A 24,002-nucleotide genomic window follows, 5' to 3' on the forward strand; every position below is an offset into this window, starting at 1 on the left:
CACACTCACACCCACCCACCCACCCACTCACTTGCCTGAGGGAGGTGCCCTCTGGCAAAACCAGACCTCGGGGTCAATCCCTTGGGAGCCTGACGGCATCCCCACCACCCTGGGTGTTTGGCTGTCTGAGCTCACCCACAACTTGGAGCATGCCCAAACGGTGGCCTTGCATGAAAATGGTACAAGAAGCCTCAGCAGAGACCTGGCCCTCCTTTGCACAGGAGGCACTTTGTAGCTGAACCTCTTGCCCTTGGTGCCTGTCTGAGAACCACTGGATCTGGGTCACAGCTCTGTCCGTGCCTGCCCACCGTTCCCCATTGATGCTGAGCTTGGCCATGACCTGTGGACTCAAGGAGCCTGCCTGAACTCCCACCTGCTTGAGCAGCACCACGGAGTGGAGCTGCTTGTCCACTGGAGGGCTGCCACTGAAGCTTGTGCAGCCTTCCCCACTTGATCCCCAGCAGCCCTTTTGGTGGGCCTCAACTGCCCCATTCTGAGCTCACAAGTGCCTCCGCGGTGTGAACATTCCTGTTAAGAGACAAAGGCGGAACAGGGTGCGGTGCAGAGCCAAAAGGGCGCTCCTTCGAGCCGGAGTTGAACCAGCGACCTAAGGATGGCCGTGCAAGGGAGCCTACAGTCCTCCGCTCTACCAGCTGAGCTATCGAAGGAAGCATGAGGCATCATCATCTCACGCCTTCCTCAGACATTCATCCAACTGCTCAGTTCTCACACTACTTGCCTATACCCACGTGACTGTCTTCAGTAGGAAGGAAGGATGAAAGAAGGTTGTGCCTTAGACCCACATTGTCCACCATCCCTCAGCCACACAACACCTCACCGGGGAACACCCAGTCATGGTGCCTTGCTCTGAGAGACACTCAAGAAGCAGAAGGCACCAGTGTCATTCTGAGGCAAGGACAACAGCACGCCAGGAAGTCACTCCGTGGGTCAGAATGACCATCTCGCCCAGTGAATGACAGACAGGTCCATTCCGACAAGACAGGGGTGACGTCAACACAGAACATCCATGTGCATGTCAGCGTCTGCATCAAGGCTCTCTGTGGCTGGACACAGCCATTGGCATAGCCATAGGCATGGCTGAGACAGAGACCAGGACTCCTACGGTGTAGTACCAAAAGAGAGTGAAGGCCCAGAGCTGGTCATGAACAGAGCTCCTGGGCCCATTGGTGGATGTGACGATGAGCCTAGCGTGAGGCTCATCATGGCCTTTCAGGTCTCATTGGGCACTCAGGGCCTGGACGAGACGTAGGGGTAGGTAGCCATGCAAGGCAGACTGAAGTCTTGTGCACGACCAGCAGAGCTGTTGATGGACCGGCAGGGCCCTCTCCCAGCTCTGCCCGCATGGCAGAGTTGTCAAAGCAATCACCTTCGATGAGGCCCGGGGACATCTCTACTGAAATCTCCTCCAAGCAGCCCCAGCTCAGAGATCACACCAGTTTGCTCAAGGCTTTGGCCAGTAAGCTCATGCCAGTCTCCAAGCATGGAGGCTGCACAGCTCTCCGGGGCATCCCTCTTCTCCTGCCTGGCTGGTGGGAGGGAAACAAAAATGGAACCTGTCTTGCTTCAGCTGTGCCCTGTTGTTTGTCATTCCTCCACCAATCACACCAGCAAAAAGCCTAGCTGTTGAATGCAAAACCTCATGATAAGCATTTGAAAGATGCTGCTTAGCTTCCCCAAAGCCCTCTCTTCCCCGGCGTCTGGACAAGCCCGCATTCATTGGCCTCTCCTCACAGGGCATGCGCGCCTGCTCCCAGTAATCCTGGTGGCCCTATTCTGAGGTGGCTGCAGTCGGTCTCTCTCTCCCTTCTGCATGGAGAACCAAAGTTGGTCACAGCATTCTAGGTGCCATCTGTTAGATGGCAAGCAAGGGGGAAGACTCCCTTCCCTTGATCCTGAGTCCATCGTACTCTACATGTAGCCCTGGAAGCTGTTGTTCTCTGTGCAGCCTGGGCAGACCAGGACCTCCCCAAACCTCCCAGAGGATACTGCCGCAGGCAAGGGGCCCTGTGTCCGGGCAAGGGGAATGAAAAGCATTGGAGAATGCGGGCATCGATCCCGCTGCCTCTCACATGCTAAGCGAGCGCTCTACCACTTGAGCTAATTCCCCAGCCCACAGCCTCTGCCTGAGGTCCTTTCTCCCTTCCAGCCACCCACCCCTGGCCCAGCCTGCCCCACACCCGGACTCGGGGCCTTCCCATCAGACTGGCTCCCACACACCCACATCCACCCTCCCACTCACTTGCCTGAGGGAGGTCACTCCTCAAAAACCCCAGCGCTCAGCACCACCATCCCCAGCCCAGCATTCACCTAAAACTGCCTTGGCCAGTCATCTTCTGCACCTCAAGCAAGAGTTCAGGGCTGTGCAGCCCTTGAAGGGGAATCACCCGGGCAGGGCCAAAAGGCAGTGGCACTGCAGGGTGCGGTGCAGAGCCAAAAGGGCACTCCTTCGAGCCGGAGTTGAACCAGCAACCTAAGGATGGCCGTGCAAGGGAGCCTACAGTCCTCCGCTCTACCAGCTGAGCTATCGAAGGAAGCATGGAGCCCTGCCCAGTACCTCGCCCATCACACACTCATCCAACGCTTCTCCATGCAAAGCGGAGAACAATGCCTCTGCTCCAACATCCTCATTCAAATAGACTCGGCTCCAACATCATACCACCGGCAACCACCATGGGCAACCCTTTAGCCCATCAAGTCTTGCAGCTGGACTCTCCTCAGGGCCAAAAAGAGGCTTACCCGTATCCTACTGCAACTTCTCTTGATTCCATTTCACTCTGCTCTCTTTTGCCCACTGGTCCTGCACCAGACAAAAGGACAACATTTCCTCTGCTCTGTAAGGTCCTCCAAAGTGCTATAAGGTCACGTGTAAGCCCCCTGAACCTCTTTTTCTCCAGGCTGAACATGCCCGGTGTCCTCAGTCCATCCTCACATAGAAATCCCTTTGGTTCCTGAGCTTCTTTGCAGCCCTCCGCTGAAGTTGCTCCATTTCCTTGATGCCATTCCTCTGTGGTGGAGCTCAAATCTGGACACAGTACTTGAGATGACATTTGATGCCTGTCAAGAAAAGATAGAGAAAGTAATGTCTCCTGTAAAACTGCCGGTGCTGCTCTTGTTACACCTTGGGGTCTTTTCCTGCTCTTTACTGACTGGGTGCTCTGCGTGCTGCCACAGCCTCCAGAGGACACTGGCCCCAGGTCAAGGGCCCTGTGTCCAGGCAAGGGGAATGAAAAGCACTGGAGAACGTGGGCATCGATCCATTCATCAGGAAGAAAGAATGATTTGTTTTAGTCCCATATTGCCCACCATCTCTCAGGTCCACACCACCTGACCTGGGAAGACCAAGCCGTGGTGCCTTGCTATAAGAGACAGTCAAGAAGCAGAAGGCACCATTGTCATACTGAGGCAAGGACAACAGCACGCCAGGATGTCACTCTGTAGGTCAGCGTGATGATCACGTCCAGTGAATGCCAGGCAGATCCAGACTGACAAGACAGGGATGAGGTCAACACAGAATATCCGTCTGCATGTCAGCATCTGCATCAAGGCTTTCTGTGGTTGGACATAGGCAATGGCATAGCCATAGAATCATAGAACCGTCTGGGTTGGAAGGGACCATTAAGATCATCGAGTCCAACCATCCACCTGACACTGACAAAACCACCACTAAACCATGTTCCTAAGCACCGCCTCTACTCTTTTTTTAAATACCTCTAGGGATGGCGATTCCACCACTTCCCTGGGAAGCCTGTTCCAATGTCTTTCTGTCTTTCGATGAAGAAATTTTTCCTAATATCCAATCTAAACCTCCCCTGGCGCAACTAAAGGCTTTTCCTCTTGTCCTATGGCTTGTTACTTGGGAGAAGAGACTGACCCTTACTTCACTGCAACCTCCTTTCAGGTAGTTGTAGAGAGTGATAAGGTCTCCCCTCAGCTTCCTTTTCTCCAGGCTAAACAACCCCAGTTCCCTCAGCCGCTCCTCATAAAACTTGTTCTCTAGACCTCTCACCAGCTTTGTTGCCCTTCTCTGGACCCGCTCCAGAATCTCAATGTCTTTCTTGGAGTGAAGGGCCCTAAACTGAACACAGTAGTCGAGGTGCAGCCTCACCAGTGCCGAGTACAGGGGGCAATCACTTCCCCAGTGCTGCTCACCACATTTTTCCTGAAACAGGCCAGGATGCTGTTGGCCGCCTTGGCCACCTGGGCACACTGCTGGCTCATATTCATCTGGCTGTCGACCAATACCCCCAGGTCCTTTTCTGCTGGGCTGCTCTCCAGCCACTCTTCTCTAAGCCTGTAGCGTTGCATGGGGTTGTTGTGACTCAAGTGCAGGACCCAGCACTTGGCCTTGTTGAACCTCACACCATTGTCCTCGGCCCATCATTCCATCCTGTCCAGATCCCTCTGTGGAGCCGTCCTACCCTCAAGCACGTCAACACTCCCATCTAGCTTGGTGTCAGCTGCAAACTTACTGAGGATGCACTCGATCCCCTCATCCAGTTCATTGATAAAGATATTAAACAGATCTGTGTGCAATACTTAACCCTGGGGAACACCGCTTGTGACTGGCCACTAGCTGGATTGATCTCCATGCACCACAACTCTTTGGGCCTGGCCACCCAGCCGGTTTTTTACCCAGCAGAGAGTACGCTCATCCAAACCATGAGCAGTCAGTTTCTCCAGGAGAATGCTGTGGGAAATGGTGTCGAAGGCATTACTAAAGTCCAGGTAAACGACATCCACAGTCTTTCCCTTTCCCTCATCCACTAAGTGAGTCACCTTGTCATAGAAGGAGATGAGGTTTGTCAAGCAGCACCTGCAGTTCATGAATGATCCTGACTGCGCCTGATCACCAGGTTGTCCTGCACGTGCCACGTAATGGCACTCAGGATGAGCACAGCAGCATAGGCATGGGTGAGCTAGAGACCAGGATTCCTGCGGTGTCGCACGGAAAGAGGGTGAAGGCCCAGAGCTGAACGTAAATCCATGGGTGGATGTGGAGGCCGGCATGAGGCTGGTCAGGGCCATTCAGGCCTGTTAGGGCCACTCAGGGCCCGGACAAGATGTAGCGGTAGACACGCAAGGGAGCCTGCACTCCTCAGGTCTATCAGCAGAGATATTGAAGGACCATCAGGGCGCTCTCCCAGATCTGCCCGCATGACAGAGTTGTCAAAGCAGTCACCTTTGATGAGGCCTCAATACGTGTCTGTTCCAGCATGCATCACCAGGCAGCCCCAGCTCAGAGATCCCACGAGTTTGCTCAAGGCTTCAGCCAGCCAGCTCAAGCATGGAGGCTGCACAGCCCCTTGGGCAGCCGCCTTCTCCTGCCTGGCTGGTGGGAGGGAAGAAAAAATGGAACCTGTCTTGCTTCAGCTGTGCCCTGTTGTTCGTCATTCCTCCACCAATCACACCAGCAAAAAGCCTAGCTGTTGAATGCAAAACCTCATGATAAGCATTTGAAAGATGCTGCTTAGCTTCCCCAAAGCCCTCTCTTCCCTGGCGTCTGGACAAGCCCGCATTCATTGGCCTCTCCTCACAGGGCATGTGCGCCTGCTCCCAGTAATCCTGGTGGCCCTATTCTGAGGTGGCTGCAGTCGGTCTCTCTCTCCCTTCTGCATGGAGAACCAAAGTTGGTCACAGCATTCTAGGTGTCATCTGTTAGATGGCAAGCAAGGGGGAAGACTCCCTTCCCTTGATCCTGAGTCCATCGTACTCTACATGTAGCCCTGGAAGCTGTTGTTCTCTGTGCAGCCTGGGCAGACCAGGACCTTCCCAAACCTCCCAGAGGATACTGCCGCAGGCAAGGGGCCCTGTGTCCGGGCAAGGGGAATGAAAAGCATTGGAGAATGCGGGCATCGATCCCGCTGCCTCTCACATGCTAAGCGAGCGCTCTACCACTTGAGCTAATTCCCCAGCCCACAGCCTCTGCCTGAGGTCCTTTCTCCCTTCCAGCCACCCACCCCTGGCCCAGCCTGCCCCACACCCGGACTCGGGGCCTTCCCATCAGACTGGCTCCCACACACCCACATCCACCCTCCCACTCACTTGCCTGAGGGAGGTCACTCCTCAAAAACCCCAGCGCTCAGCACCACCATCCCCAGCCCAGCACTCACCTAAAACTGCCTTGGCCAGTCATCTTCTGCACCTCAAGCAAGAGTTCAGGGCTGTGCAGCCCTTGAAGGGGAATCACCCGGGCAGGGCCAAAAGGCAGTGGCACTGCAGGGTGCGGTGCAGAGCCAAAAGGGCACTCCTTCAAGCCGGAGTTGAACCAGCGACCTAAGGATGGCCGTGCAAGGGAGCCTACAGTCCTCCGCTCTACCAGCTGAGCTATCGAAGGAAGCATGGAGCCCTGCCCAGTACCTCGCCCATCACACACTCATCCAACGCTTCTCCATGCAAAGCGGAGAACAATGCCTCTGCTCCAACATCCTCATTCAAATAGACTCGGCTCCAACATCATACCACCTTGCTCAACCATTTAGTCCACCAAGGCATGCAAACCCACAGACAGAAAAACTCCTCAAGCTCCTTCCACGTCATCCTCTACAGCTGGACTCTCCTCAGGGCCACAAAGAGGCTTACCCGTATCCTACTGCAGCTTCTCTTGATTCCATTTCACTCCGCTCTCTTTTGCCCTCTGGTCAAGCGCCAGACAAAAGTACATTTCCTCTACTCAGTAAGGTCCTCCTGAGTGCTGGAAGGTCACGTGTAAGCCCTCTGAACCTCTCTTTCTCCAGGCTGAACAGGTCCAGTGCCCTCAGCCCATTCGCTCGTAGAAATACCCCCATTCCCTGAGCTTCTCCATAGCGCTCCACTGAATTTACTGCCTTTTCATGATGAATTTCCTCTACGGTGGAGCTCAAATCTGGACAGAGTGCTTGAGATGATATTGGACTTGTGTCAAGCAAAGAGGGAGAAAATAAGGTCTCCTGTAAAACTCCTGGTGCTGCTCTTGTTACACCCTGGGATGTTACACCCCAGTAGAATGTCCTACTCTTTGCAGACTGGGTGCACCGTGTGTTTCCACGGCCTCCAGAGGACACAGGCTCCAGGCAAAGGGCCCTGTGTCCGGGCAAGGGGAATGAAAAGCATTGGAGAATGCGGGCATCGATCCCGCTGCCTCTCACATGCTAAGCGAGCGCTCTACCACTTGAGCTAATTCCCCAACCCATGGCCTCTGCCTGAGGCCCTCTCCCCTGCCAGCCACCCACCCCTGGCCCAGCCTGCCCCACACCCGGACTCGGGGCCTTCCCATCGGACTGGCTCCCACACTCACACCCACCCACCCACCCACTCACTTGCCTGAGGGAGGTGCCCTCTGGCAAAACCAGACCTCGGGGTCAATCCCTTGGGAGCCTGACGGCATCCCCACCACCCTGGGTGTTTGGCTGTCTGAGCTCACCCACAACTTGGAGCATGCCCAAACGGTGGCCTTGCATGAAAATGGTACAAGAAGCCTCAGCAGAGACCTGGCCCTCCTTTGCACAGGAGGCACTTTGTAGCTGAACCTCTTGCCCTTGGTGCCTGTCTGAGAACCACTGGATCTGGGTCACAGCTCTGTCCGTGCCTGCCCACCGTTCCCCATTGATGCTGAGCTTGGCCATGACCTGTGGACTCAAGGAGCCTGCCTGAACTCCCACCTGCTTGAGCAGCACCACGGAGTGGAGCTGCTTGTCCACTGGAGGGCTGCCACTGAAGCTTGTGCAGCCTTCCCCACTTGATCCCCAGCAGCCCTTTTGGTGGGCCTCAACTGCCCCATTCTGAGCTAACAAGTGCCTCCGCGGTGTGAACATTCCTGTTAAGAGACAAAGGCAGAACAGGGTGCGGTGCAGAGCCAAAAGGGCGCTCCTTCGAGCCGGAGTTGAACCAGCGACCTAAGGATGGCCGTGCAAGGGAGCCTACAGTCCTCCGCTCTACCAGCTGAGCTATCGAAGGAAGCATGAGGCATCATCATCTCACGCCTTCCTCAGACATTCATCCAACTGCTCAGTTCTCACACTACTTGCCTATACCCACGTGACTGTCTTCAGTAGGAAGGAAGGATGAAAGAAGGTTGTGCCTTAGACCCACATTGTCCACCATCCCTCAGCCACACAACACCTCACCGGGGAACACCCAGTCATGGTGCCTTGCTCTGAGAGACACTCAAGAAGCAGAAGGCACCAGTGTCATTCTGAGGCAAGGACAACAGCACGCCAGGAAGTCACTCCGTGGGTCAGAATGACCATCTCGCCCAGTGAATGACAGACAGGTCCATTCCGACAAGACAGGGGTGACGTCAACACAGAACATCCATGTGCATGTCAGCGTCTGCATCAAGGCTCTCTGTGGCTGGACACAGCCATTGGCATAGCCATAGGCATGGCTGAGACAGAGACCAGGACTCCTACGGTGTAGTACCAAAAGAGAGTGAAGGCCCAGAGCTGGTCATGAACAGAGCTCCTGGGCCCATTGGTGGATGTGACGATGAGCCTAGCGTGAGGCTCATCATGGCCTTTCAGGTCTCATTGGGCACTCAGGGCCTGGACGAGACGTAGGGGTAGGTAGCCATGCAAGGCAGACGGAAGTCTTGTGCACGACCAGCAGAGCTGTTGATGGACCGGCAGGGCCCTCTCCCAGCTCTGCCCGCATGGCAGAGTTGTCAAAGCAATCACCTTCGATGAGGCCCGGGGACATCTCTACTGAAATCTCCTCCAAGCAGCCCCAGCTCAGAGATCACACCAGTTTGCTCAAGGCTTTGGCCAGTAAGCTCATGCCAGTCTCCAAGCATGGAGGCTGCACCGCCCTCCAGGGCATCCGTCTTCTCCTGCCCGGCTGGTGGGAGGGAAACAAAAATGGAACCTGTCTTGCTTCAGCTGTGCCCTGTTGTTTGTCATTCCTCCACCAATCACACCAGCAAAAAGCCTAGCTGTTGAATTCAAAACCTCATGATAAGCATTTGAAAGATGCTGCTTAGCTTCCCCAAAGCCCTCTCTTCCCTGGCGTCTGGACAAGCCCGCATTCATTGGCCTCTCCTCACAGGGCATGCGCGCCTGCTCCCAGTAATCCTGGTGGCCCTATTCTGAGGTGGCTGCAGTCGGTCTCTCTCTCCCTTCTGCATGGAGAACCAAAGTTGGTCACAGCATTCTAGGTGCCATCTGTTAGATGGCAAGCAAGGGGGAAGACTCCCTTCCCTTGATCCTGAGTCCATCGTACTCTACATGTAGCCCTGGAAGCTGTTGTTCTCTGTGCAGCCTGGGCAGACCAGGACCTTCCCAAACCTCCCAGAGGATACTGCCGCAGGCAAGGGGCCCTGTGTCCGGGCAAGGGGAATGAAAAGCATTGGAGAATGCGGGCATCGATCCCGCTGCCTCTCACATGCTAAGCGAGCGCTCTACCACTTGAGCTAATTCCCCAGCCCACAGCCTCTGCCTGAGGTCCTTTCTCCCTTCCAGCCACCCACCCCTGGCCCAGCCTGCCCCACACCCGGACTCGGGGCCTTCCCATCGGACTGGCTCCCACACACCCACATCCACCCTCCCACTCACTTGCCTGAGGGAGGTCACTCCTCAAAAACCCCAGCGCTCAGCACCACCATCCCCAGCCCAGCACTCACCTAAAACTGCCTTGGCCAGTCATCTTCTGCACCTCAAGCAAGAGTTCAGGGCTGTGCAGCCCTTGAAGGGGAATCACCCGGGCAGAGCCAAAAGGCAGTGGCACTGCAGGGTGCGGTGCAGAGCCAAAAGGGCACTCCTTCGAGCCGGAGTTGAACCAGCGACCTAAGGATGGCCGTGCAAGGGAGCCTACAGTCCTCCGCTCTACCAGCTGAGCTATCGAAGGAAGCATGGAGCCCTGCCCAGTACCTCGCCCATCACACACTCATCCAACGCTTCTCCATGCAAAGCGGAGAACAATGCCTCTGCTCCAACATCCTCATTCAAATAGACTCGGCTCCAACATCATACCACCTTGCTCAACCATTTAGTCCACCAAGGCATGCAAACCCACAGACAGAAAAACTCCTCAAGCTCCTTCCACGTCATCCTCTACAGCTGGACTCTCCTCAGGGCCACAAAGAGGCTTACCCGTATCCTACTGCAGCTTCTCTTGATTCCATTTCACTCCGCTCTCTTTTGCCCTCTGGTCAAGCGCCAGACAAAAGTACATTTCCTCTACTCAGTAAGGTCCTCCTGAGTGCTGGAAGGTCACGTGTAAGCCCTCTGAACCTCTCTTTCTCCAGGCTGAACAGGTCCAGTGCCCTCAGCCCATTCGCTCGTAGAAATACCCCCATTCCCTGAGCTTCTCCATAGCGCTCCACTGAATTTACTGCCTTTTCATGATGAATTTCCTCTACAGTGGAGCTCAAATCTGGACAGAGTGCTTGAGATGATATTGGACTTGTGTCAAGCAAAGAGGGAGAAAATAAGGTCTCCTGTAAAACTCCTGGTGCTGCTCTTGTTACACCCTGGGATGTTACACCCCAGTAGAATGTCCTACTCTTTGCAGACTGGGTGCACCGTGTGTTTCCACGGCCTCCAGAGGACACAGGCTCCAGGCAAAGGGCCCTGTGTCCGGGCAAGGGGAATGAAAAGCATTGGAGAATGCGGGCATCGATCCCGCTGCCTCTCACATGCTAAGCGAGCGCTCTACCACTTGAGCTAATTCCCCAACCCATGGCCTCTGCCTGAGGCCCTCTCCCCTGCCAGCCACCCACCCCTGGCCCAGCCTGCCCCACACCCGGACTCGGGGCCTTCCCATCGGACTGGCTCCCACACTCACACCCACCCACCCACCCACTCACTTGCCTGAGGGAGGTGCCCTCTGGCAAAACCAGACCTCGGGGTCAATCCCTTGGGAGCCTGACGGCATCCCCACCACCCTGGGTGTTTGGCTGTCTGAGCTCACCCACAACTTGGAGCATGCCCAAACGGTGGCCTTGCATGAAAATGGTACAAGAAGCCTCAGCAGAGACCTGGCCCTCCTTTGCACAGGAGGCACTTTGTAGCTGAACCTCTTGCCCTTGGTGCCTGTCTGAGAACCACTGGATCTGGGTCACAGCTCTGTCCGTGCCTGCCCACCGTTCCCCATTGATGCTGAGCTTGGCCATGACCTGTGGACTCAAGGAGCCTGCCTGAACTCCCACCTGCTTGAGCAGCACCACGGAGTGGAGCTGCTTGTCCACTGGAGGGCTGCCACTGAAGCTTGTGCAGCCTTCCCCACTTGATCCCCAGCAGCCCTTTTGGTGGGCCTCAACTGCCCCATTCTGAGCTCACAAGTGCCTCCGCGGTGTGAACATTCCTGTTAAGAGACAAAGGCGGAACAGGGTGCGGTGCAGAGCCAAAAGGGCGCTCCTTCGAGCCGGAGTTGAACCAGCGACCTAAGGATGGCCGTGCAAGGGAGCCTACAGTCCTCCGCTCTACCAGCTGAGCTATCGAAGGAAGCATGAGGCATCATCATCTCACGCCTTCCTCAGACATTCATCCAACTGCTCAGTTCTCACACTACTTGCCTATACCCACGTGACTGTCTTCAGTAGGAAGGAAGGATGAAAGAAGGTTGTGCCTTAGACCCACATTGTCCACCATCCCTCAGCCACACAACACCTCACCGGGGAACACCCAGTCATGGTGCCTTGCTCTGAGAGACACTCAAGAAGCAGAAGGCACCAGTGTCATTCTGAGGCAAGGACAACAGCACGCCAGGAAGTCACTCCGTGGGTCAGAATGACCATCTCGCCCAGTGAATGACAGACAGGTCCATTCCGACAAGACAGGGGTGACGTCAACACAGAACATCCATGTGCATGTCAGCGTCTGCATCAAGGCTCTCTGTGGCTGGACACAGCCATTGGCATAGCCATAGGCATGGCTGAGACAGAGACCAGGACTCCTACGGTGTAGTACCAAAAGAGAGTGAAGGCCCAGAGCTGGTCATGAACAGAGCTCCTGGGCCCATTGGTGGATGTGACGATGAGCCTAGCGTGAGGCTCATCATGGCCTTTCAGGTCTCATTGGGCACTCAGGGCCTGGACGAGACGTAGGGGTAGGTAGCCATGCAAGGCAGACTGAAGTCTTGTGCACGACCAGCAGAGCTGTTGATGGACCGGCAGGGCCCTCTCCCAGCTCTGCCCGCATGGCAGAGTTGTCAAAGCAATCACCTTCGATGAGGCCCGGGGACATCTCTACTGAAATCTCCTCCAAGCAGCCCCAGCTCAGAGATCACACCAGTTTGCTCAAGGCTTTGGCCAGTAAGCTCATGCCAGTCTCCAAGCATGGAGGCTGCACAGCTCTCCGGGGCATCCCTCTTCTCCTGCCTGGCTGGTGGGAGGGAAACAAAAATGGAACCTGTCTTGCTTCAGCTGTGCCCTGTTGTTTGTCATTCCTCCACCAATCACACCAGCAAAAAGCCTAGCTGTTGAATGCAAAACCTCATGATAAGCATTTGAAAGATGCTGCTTAGCTTCCCCAAAGCCCTCTCTTCCCCGGCGTCTGGACAAGCCCGCATTCATTGGCCTCTCCTCACAGGGCATGCGCGCCTGCTCCCAGTAATCCTGGTGGCCCTATTCTGAGGTGGCTGCAGTCGGTCTCTCTCTCCCTTCTGCATGGAGAACCAAAGTTGGTCACAGCATTCTAGGTGCCATCTGTTAGATGGCAAGCAAGGGGGAAGACTCCCTTCCCTTGATCCTGAGTCCATCGTACTCTACATGTAGCCCTGGAAGCTGTTGTTCTCTGTGCAGCCTGGGCAGACCAGGACCTCCCCAAACCTCCCAGAGGATACTGCCGCAGGCAAGGGGCCCTGTGTCCGGGCAAGGGGAATGAAAAGCATTGGAGAATGCGGGCATCGATCCCGCTGCCTCTCACATGCTAAGCGAGCGCTCTACCACTTGAGCTAATTCCCCAGCCCACAGCCTCTGCCTGAGGTCCTTTCTCCCTTCCAGCCACCCACCCCTGGCCCAGCCTGCCCCACACCCGGACTCGGGGCCTTCCCATCAGACTGGCTCCCACACACCCACATCCACCCTCCCACTCACTTGCCTGAGGGAGGTCACTCCTCAAAAACCCCAGCGCTCAGCACCACCATCCCCAGCCCAGCATTCACCTAAAACTGCCTTGGCCAGTCATCTTCTGCACCTCAAGCAAGAGTTCAGGGCTGTGCAGCCCTTGAAGGGGAATCACCCGGGCAGGGCCAAAAGGCAGTGGCACTGCAGGGTGCGGTGCAGAGCCAAAAGGGCACTCCTTCGAGCCGGAGTTGAACCAGCAACCTAAGGATGGCCGTGCAAGGGAGCCTACAGTCCTCCGCTCTACCAGCTGAGCTATCGAAGGAAGCATGGAGCCCTGCCCAGTACCTCGCCCATCACACACTCATCCAACGCTTCTCCATGCAAAGCGGAGAACAATGCCTCTGCTCCAACATCCTCATTCAAATAGACTCGGCTCCAACATCATACCACCGGCAACCACCATGGGCAACCCTTTAGCCCATCAAGTCTTGCAGCTGGACTCTCCTCAGGGCCAAAAAGAGGCTTACCCGTATCCTACTGCAACTTCTCTTGATTCCATTTCACTCTGCTCTCTTTTGCCCACTGGTCCTGCACCAGACAAAAGGACAACATTTCCTCTGCTCTGTAAGGTCCTCCAAAGTGCTATAAGGTCACGTGTAAGCCCCCTGAACCTCTTTTTCTCCAGGCTGAACATGCCCGGTGTCCTCAGTCCATCCTCACATAGAAATCCCTTTGGTTCCTGAGCTTCTTTGCAGCCCTCCGCTGAAGTTGCTCCATTTCCTTGATGCCATTCCTCTGTGGTGGAGCTCAAATCTGGACACAGTACTTGAGATGACATTTGATGCCTGTCAAGAAAAGATAGAGAAAGTAATGTCTCCTGTAAAACTGCCGGTGCTGCTCTTGTTACACCTTGGGGTCTTTTCCTGCTCTTTACTGACTGGGTGCTCTGCGTGCTGCCACAGCCTCCAGAGGACACTGGCCCCAGGTCAAGGGCCCTGTGTCCAGGCAAGGGGAATGAAAAGCACTGGAGAACGTGGGCATCGATCCATTCATCAGGAAGAAAGAATGATTTGTTTTAGTCCCATATTGCCCACCATCTCTCAGGTCCACACCACCTGACCTGGGAAGACCAAGCCGTGGTGCCTTGCTATAAGAGACAGTCAAGAAGCAGAAGGCACCATTGTCATACTGAGGCAAGGACAACAGCACGCCAGGATGTCACTCTGTAGGTCAGCGTGATGATCACGTCCAGTGAATGCCAGGCAGATCCAGACTGACAAGACAGGGATGAGGTCAACACAGAATATCCGTCTGCATGTCAGCATCTGCATCAAGGCTTTCTGTGGTTGGACATAGGCAATGGCATACCCATAGAATCATAGAATCGTCTGGGTTGGAAGGGACCATTAAGATCATCGAGTCCAACCATCCACCTGACACTGACAAAACCACCACTAAACCATGTTCCTAAGCACCGCCTCTACTCTTTTTTTAAATACCTCTAGGGATGGCGATTCCACCACTTCCCTGGGAAGCCTGTTCCAATGTTTTTCTGTCTTTCGATGAAGAAATTTTTCCTAATATCCAATCTAAACCTCCCCTGGCGCAACTAAAGGCTTTTCCTCTTGTCCTATGGCTTGTTACTTGGGAGAAGAGACTGACCCTTACTTCACTGCAACCTCCTTTCAGGTAGTTGTAGAGAGTGATAAGGTCTCCCCTCAGCTTCCTTTTCTCCAGGCTAAACAACCCCAGTTCCCTCAGCCGCTCCTCATAAAACTTGTTCTCTAGACCTCTCACCAGCTTTGTTGCCCTTCTCTGGACCCGCTCCAGAATCTCAATGTCTTTCTTGGAGTGAAGGGCCCTAAACTGAACACAGTAGTCGAGGTGCAGCCTCACCAGTGCCGAGTACAGGGGGCAATCACTTCCCCAGTGCTGCTCACCACATTTTTCCTGAAACAGGCCAGGATGCTGTTGGCCGCCTTGGCCACCTGGGCACACTGCTGGCTCATATTCATCTGGCTGTCGACCAATACCCCCAGGTCCTTTTCTGCTGGGCTGCTCTCCAGCCACTCTTCTCTAAGCCTGTAGCATTGCATGGGGTTGTTGTGACTCAAGTGCAGGACCCAGCACTTGGCCTTGTTGAACCTCACACCATTGTCCTCGGCCCATCATTCCATCCTGTCCAGATCCCTCTGTGGAGCCGTCCTACCCTCAAGCACGTCAACACTCCCATCTAGCTTGGTGTCAGCTGCAAACTTACTGAGGATGCACTCGATCCCCTCATCCAGTTCATTGATAAAGATATTAAACAGATCTGTGTGCAATACTTAACCCTGGGGAACACCGCTTGTGACTGGCCACTAGCTGGATTGATCTCCATTCACCACAACTCTTTGGGCCTGGCCACCCAGCCGGTTTTTTACCCAGCAGAGAGTACGCTCATCCAAACCATGAGCAGTCAGTTTCTCCAGGAGAATGCTGTGGGAAACGGTGTCGAAGGCATTACTAAAGTCCAGGTAAACGACATCCACAGTCTTTCCCTTTCCCTCATCCACTAAGTGAGTCACCTTGTCATAGAAGGAGATGAGGTTTGTCAAGCAGCACCTGCAGTTCATGAATGATCCTGACTGCGCCTGATCACCAGGTTGTCCTGCACGTGCCACGTAATGGCACTCAGGATGAGCACAGCAGCATAGGCATGGGTGAGCTAGAGACCAGGATTCCTGCGGTGTCGCACGGAAAGAGGGTGAAGGCCCAGAGCTGAACGTAAATCCATGGGTGGATGTGGAGGCCGGCATGAGGCTGGTCAGGGCCATTCAGGCCTGTTAGGGCCACTCAGGGCCCGGACAAGATGTAGCGGTAGACACGCAAGGGAGCCTGCACTCCTCAGGTCTATCAGCAGAGATATTGAAGGACCATCAGGGCGCTCTCCCAGATCTGCCCGCATGACAGAGTTGTCAAAGCAGTCACCTTTGATGAGGCCTCAATACGTGTCTGTTCCAGCATGCATCACCAGGCAGCCCCAGCTCAGAGATCCCACGAGTTTGCTCAAGGCTTCAGCCAGCCAGCTCAAGCATGGAGGCTGCACAGCCCCTTGGGCAGCTGCCTTCTCCTGCCTGGCTGGTGGGAGGGAAGAAAAAATGGAACCTGTCTTGCTTCAGCTGTGCCCTGTTGTTCGTCATTCCTCCACCAATCACACCAGCAAAAAGCCTAGCTGTTGAATTCAAAACCTCATGATAAGCATTTGAAAGATGCTGCTTAGCTTCCCCAAAGCCCTCTCTTCCCCGGCGTCTGGACAAGCCCGCATTCATTGGCCTCTCCTCACAGGGCATGCGCGCCTGCTCCCAGTAATCCTGGTGGCCCTATTCTGAGGTGGCTGCAGTCGGTCTCTCTCTCCCTTCTGCATGGAGAACCAAAGTTGGTCACAGCATTCTAGGTGTCATCTGTTAGATGGCAAGCAAGGGGGAAGACTCCCTTCCCTTGATCCTGAGTCCATCGTACTCTACATGTAGCCCTGGAAGCTGTTGTTCTCTGTGCAGCCTGGGCAGACCAGGACCTTCCCAAACCTCCCAGAGGATACTGCTGCAGGCAAGGGGCCCTGTGTCCGGGCAAGGGGAATGAAAAGCATTGGAGAATGCGGGCACCGATCCCGCTGCCTCTCACATGCTAAGCGAGCGCTCTACCACTTGAGCTAATTCCCCAGCCCACAGCCTCTGCCTGAGGCCCTCTCCCCTGCCAGCCACCCACCCCTGGCCCAGCCTGCCCCACACCCGGACTCGGGGCCTTCCCATCGGACTGGCTCCCACACACCCACATCCACCCTCCCACTCACTTGCCTGAGGGAGGTCACTCCTCAAAAACCCCAGCGCTCAGCACCACCATCCCCAGCCCAGCATTCACCTAAAACTGCCTTGGCCAGTCATCTTCTGCACCTCAAGCAAGAGTTCAGGGCTGTGCAGCCCTTGAAGGGGAATCACCCGGGCAGGGCCAAAAGGCAGTGGCACTGCAGGGTGCGGTGCAGAGCCAAAAGGGCACTCCTTCGAGCCGGAGTTGAACCAGCAACCTAAGGATGGCCGTGCAAGGGAGCCTACAGTCCTCTGCTCTACCAGCTGAGCTACTGAAGGAAGCATGAGATGTGTCTGACACCCTTTCATCCTCCCTAACCCAATCATGTCTCACCATAGACAACATACTTTCCTGCCTCCCAAATGTTGCTTCTGCCCACTTGTACCCTCATTGGGCCCATCCCTCTGGCACAGTCCAGCCTTATCCCACCTCTCCTCCTAAGCCTCCCACTGACAGATGTGCTGAACATTTTCCTCTGACTTCATTTTCATGAGTGCCCCGTCCATCTTGTGGGATGGCTATTTCTCTGCATGTTGTCTCTCCCAAACACATCATATTGCTTGCTGCTGTGAAGGCCTGCAGTGATCAGTGTTCCCAGGGTGGTGAAGGAGAAGGCTATACATTATGAGAAAAATCTGAATGGACATCAATCCATGTGTTTGCTATGGGAACTAGGCAATGAACTCCTGTGTTCATTTCACTCTCCATTTTGGCCTCTTCCTTTTTCTCTACTCGTAATGAACCACAATTATCACATAACTAGGAATGTCACTTTTCGGGGGACCCACAGGGAAGCTCCTATGTAGCTGGTACTTCCTGTTATACCACATAGTTCTTGTCCTTACTTTTACTGTTTCTCGGGTTGGACTTCACAGAGTCCTTTTTCTCACTCATATGAATTGCACTACCAGTATATTGATCTCTTTCCCGTTACTAAATCATTACCAAATAGTATATGTCATTTTGGTGTGCAGGGAGTTGTTTTGTTAAAGTACAGACTGATATAGTGGGGACTGTTTTCCCAAAATCAAAATAAGAAAATATCTTATCTTTTGTTAACTGTACTATGTTGAATGTAATTCTGTTAGTATTCTAAAACAACACTAAGTAAAGCAAGTTTACAACTAATATTTTTCATCATTTTGAAACTACATTTTGTTCAAATTCTTATTTTTTATGAGAATGTTGGGGACATGGACACGACAGAGGTTGTCTTTGGGTTTGTGGGAAAAGAAAGAAAGGCTGGAGATTGATTGTCTGATGCCTGCAATCACACATGGGTTTTGAAAGTAATACCTCTCCCATTTTTTTTTAGATTCTAGTAGCTAGGGTTTGTTTTCAGCTAAGAAAAGGGATAGATTGCATAAGCTACTGAAATACTTGGATGGCACATAATGTCATTAGTCATGCAAGACTTAGCTTGTTTTTCCAGTTCTTTTATTTCATGTTTTATTATATTTAAGGTACCACATGTTAAACATGACTGAAAATTTATGTTAAAGCTACCACAGGCACAGTATATTATATACGACTGAATGGGAACTCCTTCAGGCCATTAGAGAGACATGTTTAAGAAGTTATCTATTATCTGTGTGAAGATGAACTGGGTTCGGCATGCGAGCTGAAGAGATCGTTGGCAGAGGTTGTTCCTAGGTTCATATCCATCTTGATATTGGCCGAATGTCTGCAAGGCAGGAACTGTCATCAGGAGCAAAGCAGTTACATTTTACTGGGCAATAGCCTGTACTGGGACTTCAGTGGAAAGTCAAGCAAGACCCTACTCTGATGATAAATTTTTTAGAAGAAGTGTGAGAACACTGCCCTCACACCACAAACAATATTTTTTGGCATAGCAGTCGTGGCTAGCTCCTGAAACTGTCGGAGAGAATATTTACAAAATGCAACTTAGCTTGGCTGAGGTGAGGATCATGGAATTTCAAACACTACTAAATCACTTTTGATGCCACTAGAGGTCAGCACTAGTCATTAAATAAATGTCCTGAAAAAATCTTATTGCCAGTTCCTCAAAGGGAGTGGAGATTTTTGAAAGGATACACTTCTGTCTATGCTTGTTTTGCAAGTACATGTGAGCTCCCACTGCCAGTGCTTCAACATGGTTGGAATCAAACCCTTTCTCCTCCAAGCTGTGTTTCCCCAGCACTGTCCCTGAGCCAACAGCCCCGCACTGTTCCTGTCAAACTGTACCTACCCTTGGATGCCATAGCGCTGAGTACAGTCAGGGGAGCCCTTTCCTAGCAAAGGCTTCCCACCAGCTTAAACAGCCCAAAACAGCTGACAATCAGCTTCCGCTGCTGTAAGGACTGTCTCGGAAGTGTGACAGTGAGGAATTAGGCCCAAAGACAGACACTTGAAACTGGGGCTGACTCGCTATGCTTTTCCACCTTGTGCTTCAGAAAGATGCTTCCTTTCTATTGCAAATCCTAACTGAGTTTTCCATCATCACTGTCTGGGCTTCTGCAAACACAGGCACTGTTTACAAAATTTTAATATAGCTACTATTGGTAGGCAATGGAGTACAGAATTTCCTTTGCTGTAAAGAAGATAATGTTGATGGGATAAGCAGTGTCATCATCATGTTTTTAAACAACCTTTAAAAAATCTTTATCTTTGTTGAAACCGGCTAAATGATGCAAATCAGGTGGCAATCATAATGCAACAAATGTGTGTGATTTGTTAGCATGCTGCAATCTGTGCTTTCAGCTGATATCACTGTCTCCTTTAACATGGTAGCCGACCTGGCATCAATACACAAAGTTCATGTTCAGTGTAACAGGAACACCTCTTTTACCAAAACTTTCCCGTTCGGTTACTTGGTCTCGCTTTTCTTCCACTGAGTCGTCTGTGCATATCAGAGCTGGAAAAAAGAAGGCTGAACAAGCTGGTCAGAATTATTATAACTCTACTAGAATTTTGTGATGTTCCGTAAGTGTCTGTACACATGCACACATATGCAGATGATTTTTTTTCCCCTTCTTTTCACATTTAGAAAACTTGCTCTGAAATATCATCCTGACAAGAATCCAGACAATCCAGAGGCTGCAGAAAAATTTAAAGAGATCAACAATGCTCACGCAACACTGACTGATCTGTCCAAGCGAAACATATATGACAAGTATGGATCATTAGGGCTCTATGTGGCGGAACAGTTCGGTGAGGAAAATGTTAACACCTACTTCATGCTCTCAAGCTGGTGGGCAAAGGTAAGCTGTTATTTTCTCTTGGAAATCATATGTTACAATGCTCACAGACAATTACATGCATGAGGAACCCCCAGAAAAACATGATCTCTTTACAGGCTTAACAAATAGTAGGATCTGAATCTAAATCACTACGAAGAGCTTAATTAAACAACATTATCTGGAAAATCGACAATGGCAGAATGTAACATCAGCTCAGAATAGCGCTAACAAAGAACGTTTTCTTTTTCTTTTTAACTTGATAAATAGTTAAATAGCGTTCATGTTTTGTAACACTTTCAGACATTAATTAGATTTGAGTCTAGTGCTCCAGGTTAATTTTGACTTTCTTTTCAGTAATGATTAAATAAAAATGACTCATTGTTCAAAAATGAAAAGTCCCACTTATGTGACAACTGGTTAATAACTTATTACAGCACAAATTTAGCTGTGTTCTTTGCTATATATAGCACACAGCGTAAGCAAGCAATAATAATACATAACACTGTGATTATGGTGTCATATGTGTGTCCTGGTGAGGGGGTGAGAGAAAGGAAGTGGAAGAAAAGGTGAGAAGGGTGGAGTGGAGGAAGACGGTGGGGAAGGAAGAGAATGATGCATCAAAACCTGGCATATTGCTCAAGGAAAAACACATCATGGTCTGTTCTAGTCATAAAGGAGTTGTGTTCATGTACTGTCTTAAGTCACTGGTATCCTCTCATGTCTGCATATGTCAAATTCGAGTGTTTCTGTAAATATTGAAATGTTACAGAAGTGTAACAAACCAACAGAAATGCAATGTGCAAAATCCATGCTGTCCCACCTATTTCCAGCAATAGAAGCACGGGAAAGCAAGGAGTTTGCTGGAATACATAGGAAAAATGACCTGTACTGTGTGAAGCAATCACACTGTGACAGCTTTGATCTGAGAATCGTGGAACATGGATTCCTCTGTTCAGCATGGGTCAGGCCAGTGCTTCACTGCCCTGCAGTCCCCTTTCAGACTGGGAGGTCACTTGGGCACTTCTGTGGGTCTGAGAAGCCGTAATGTGTCTGCTGAATCAGGATGAGAGGGAAGCTGCTCAAATGCAGAACAGTGAATGGAACCAATGGATAAAATACTGGTGGTTAAATTGCACTTGAAAGGGCGCAGTTGCACCCTCAGGATCAGGCTGGAGGCTGCCGCCCGCAGCTGCCTGGAGCTGACTCCTGCTGCAGGCAGGACTCCCCACCACAGACGTTGTCTTCTCCTGCTGGATCATTCCCTTTTTTCTTTGTTGTCCGCCTTCTCCTTTGGCCTCTTTGTCACCGTTCAGATGCCAGGAGGCGTTGCCTTAGAGCTGAGAGCGCAGCAGTATTGACTCCTCTAACAATCTTGGTAAACAAGGTTTTGTTCATTATTTGGTGCTTCTTTAGCTTTTATTTCCTCTTCTGCTTACCCATCTTTAATGGAGATTTTATGAAGTATAAAATCCTCTGTGGTTAGAAAATCAGGAACAGAAATAACCGATGTGACTTTGACTCATAAGGAAAGTGAGTACAGAGAGAAGCTAATAAGTCCCTAACAGCTAAAGAAGGAATGTGTGGATTGTTTCAAGGGAACTATATCCCAGAGGTGAGATGAGATTTGTTGAATATCGCAGCAAAAGTAATCACTGTTGCCTGGTTTTTAAGAATTCTGTGCAAAAAATCCAAAATACGCATATAGACTCATTTGAGGATTGTCGCAGGTGGTCTCTCTATCCCTCCCCCAACCCAAAATCTTGTCACCTCCAAAGCATAAACAGACCACCCAGTGTTTTTTGCAAGCTGAGCTCACTATTCCTCATCTCTCTTTAATTCGTGCACAAATGCTGGGTCAGTTTTAGATTTTTATATTGGCCATCATAATACTATTTCAGTCCGAGGCATCATCTGCAGATGACCTCTGGACCCCTGATTTCCTCCATTCTGGACTTAAGTCCGGACTTAAGTCCGGACACAGCTTTCACTTGTTACCTTCCTCTTCAACTACAAACATCCCTGGTAAAACCTCTTCCCTATCACACTCATACTCAGAAAATCAGACAGTTGTGAGGACTTGTATCATTAGAAGTCAGGAAACTCAAATGAAAGCAGAAATGCAAAGAGAAAATTAATTTTCTTTGGAGTGTCAGACTTCTTAGCAAGCATATTAAACTAGGAACATACTGACATGGGTAATGGGAATTTTAACTGCTTCTCCACTGGCAGACATAGGGTTGTTTGTTTAACTGTTGTAGCAAAAAGCAATTCTCCCTCTACCATGAAGACAGTTTATGGATTTACTGATTTACCAACCATGATAGTAGAAGCACAAGAAATCTTGAAACATTTAAGGTATCATGAATGAATTTGAGTATTTTTCCCCTGTATGCTGTTACTCTGTTTTTTTTTCCTTGTTCTGTCCATTGTGATGATTTATTCCTCCTTATGACATAAGTGATAAACAGCCAAATAACTTATTTTAGGGGTTGTGGGTTTTATAACAGTTTTAGGTGTCCATTGGAAGGAAAACATTTTAAAACAAAAAGTCACAGTCCTTTTTTTTCATTTAGAAGCACCTCACTCACTCTTGATACATGCCTATATTAATATTAGGCATGTAAATATTCTTATTACATTCAAAGATGCTCCAGTTGGCCCCCACTAACATTGCCTGAGACACGCATACATAACCGAGGGTTATTTGTGTTGATTTGTTGTCAAAGTTTGACAATATTCCAATATTTGTGCTTACTTTCTTCTTCAGCAGCATGTTTTCTTATGCATATAACAAACAGTTAGTAAAGGGCAGACTGCATAACTGTAATGCTAATGGCTATAATGCCTGGCTATATCTACAACCCGTATATGCCTGGCCACAAAGCTGTGCTGGCTTTATATATACATTCCACATACCAGCTTTGACTTGCTTTTCGGGAATGTCACTGACTTCCCTTTGCTCTTACGCCACTATGTCCATGAAGAGACGTGGAAGTTTCTCTGTTGTCACAAACACCTGGGTGCTGGCCTGGATCCACCCTGGGCCATGAGGCTGCCATCATGCACCCATCGAGCACAGCGTGGCAACACCAGCCTAAGGGGTCCCCTCCTGCAGCCCACTGCCGCGACATGGCACCCAGCCACCAGGACAAGCAGCTGCAGAGCTGTGCTGTTAACCCAGGCAGTGACCTGGCCTGGAGGAAGAAAAGCTCTGTTAATTGAAATTTGCTGGCTGTTGAACCTGACGGAGAGCTCTGGTCTCAGCCCCAGGCAGTCATGCTGGCTCTGCTGAAGCCTCCGCACTTTGTGACACAGGGACAGGAGTGAGCAGAGGGCAATGCAGGTGGGAACTTCTTGCCGTCTGAGTCCCCAGATCAAGAAACCACAGCCCGAGGAAACTAATTTAGGAGTTGTCACCTGGGTGCTCCTGCACAGGCTAATGGGGAGAGACAGACGCCCCCAATGGGCAATTCAAATCCTCCCAGGGCTGAATCACCCTCTGGAAGGGCTTCTATTCTAACTTGCCATTGACTATGTATTTTAACTTCCATTGACTATGTGGGGAGCCCATGGGGGCTACAGTCCTAATTTGGGTGCCTTACTTCAGTGCCTGAAGTTATGTGGGATGCATCTGGGTCTTTGCTTCTTTTTCTCTCAGCCTTGTTATTGACAGGAACTTGCCAGTAAATAAGTGTTTGTGAAAATGGTCTTGGGCAAATGAGTCATTTTTAAGATGGAAATGAGTCATTTTAAGGTAGGTGGGGTTTTGCATGCTGCCTGAAAGTTTTTTTCTGAGGGCCATCAGTTGAAGACAAACTTTCAAAAGTTGAGCATGCAGGGGCCTGTTGGTTGGTGTCTTCTTTGTGGACGTGGTCCTGAGTGGCAAGTAGGAGCTGGTGGGTGAGGAAGACTTTGTGGCTCTTGTTTAGGCACTTGGCCAGCGGCTGGGCTCCTCTGAG

General features: G+C 51.5%; 1 protein-coding gene and 2 non-coding genes across 3 annotated transcripts in view; 1 reads left to right on the plus strand and 2 right to left on the minus strand.

Moving 5' to 3' along the window:
• DNAJC5B (DnaJ heat shock protein family (Hsp40) member C5 beta) overlaps positions 1-24,002 on the plus strand; it is a 97,391-nt gene that overhangs the window by 67,206 nt on the left and 6,183 nt on the right. Inside the window, exon 2 of the mRNA XM_074573627.1 lies at positions 19,851-20,064. Coding sequence (XP_074429728.1) covers positions 19,851-20,064 — 214 coding nt within the window. The remainder of the gene's footprint in view (positions 1-19,850; positions 20,065-24,002) is intronic.
• On the minus strand, positions 580-668 carry TRNAY-GUA (transfer RNA tyrosine (anticodon GUA)). The gene is given in 2 exon segments: positions 580-615; positions 632-668. It is a non-coding gene; the product is annotated as a tRNA-Tyr (tRNA).
• TRNAY-GUA (transfer RNA tyrosine (anticodon GUA)) lies at positions 7,865-7,953 on the minus strand. Its single transcript is given in 2 exon segments — positions 7,865-7,900; positions 7,917-7,953. It is a non-coding gene; the product is annotated as a tRNA-Tyr (tRNA).

The sequence above is a fragment of the Larus michahellis genome, chromosome 2, assembly GCF_964199755.1.
Source record: "Larus michahellis chromosome 2, bLarMic1.1, whole genome shotgun sequence".
NCBI lineage: Eukaryota > Metazoa > Chordata > Aves > Charadriiformes > Laridae > Larus > Larus michahellis.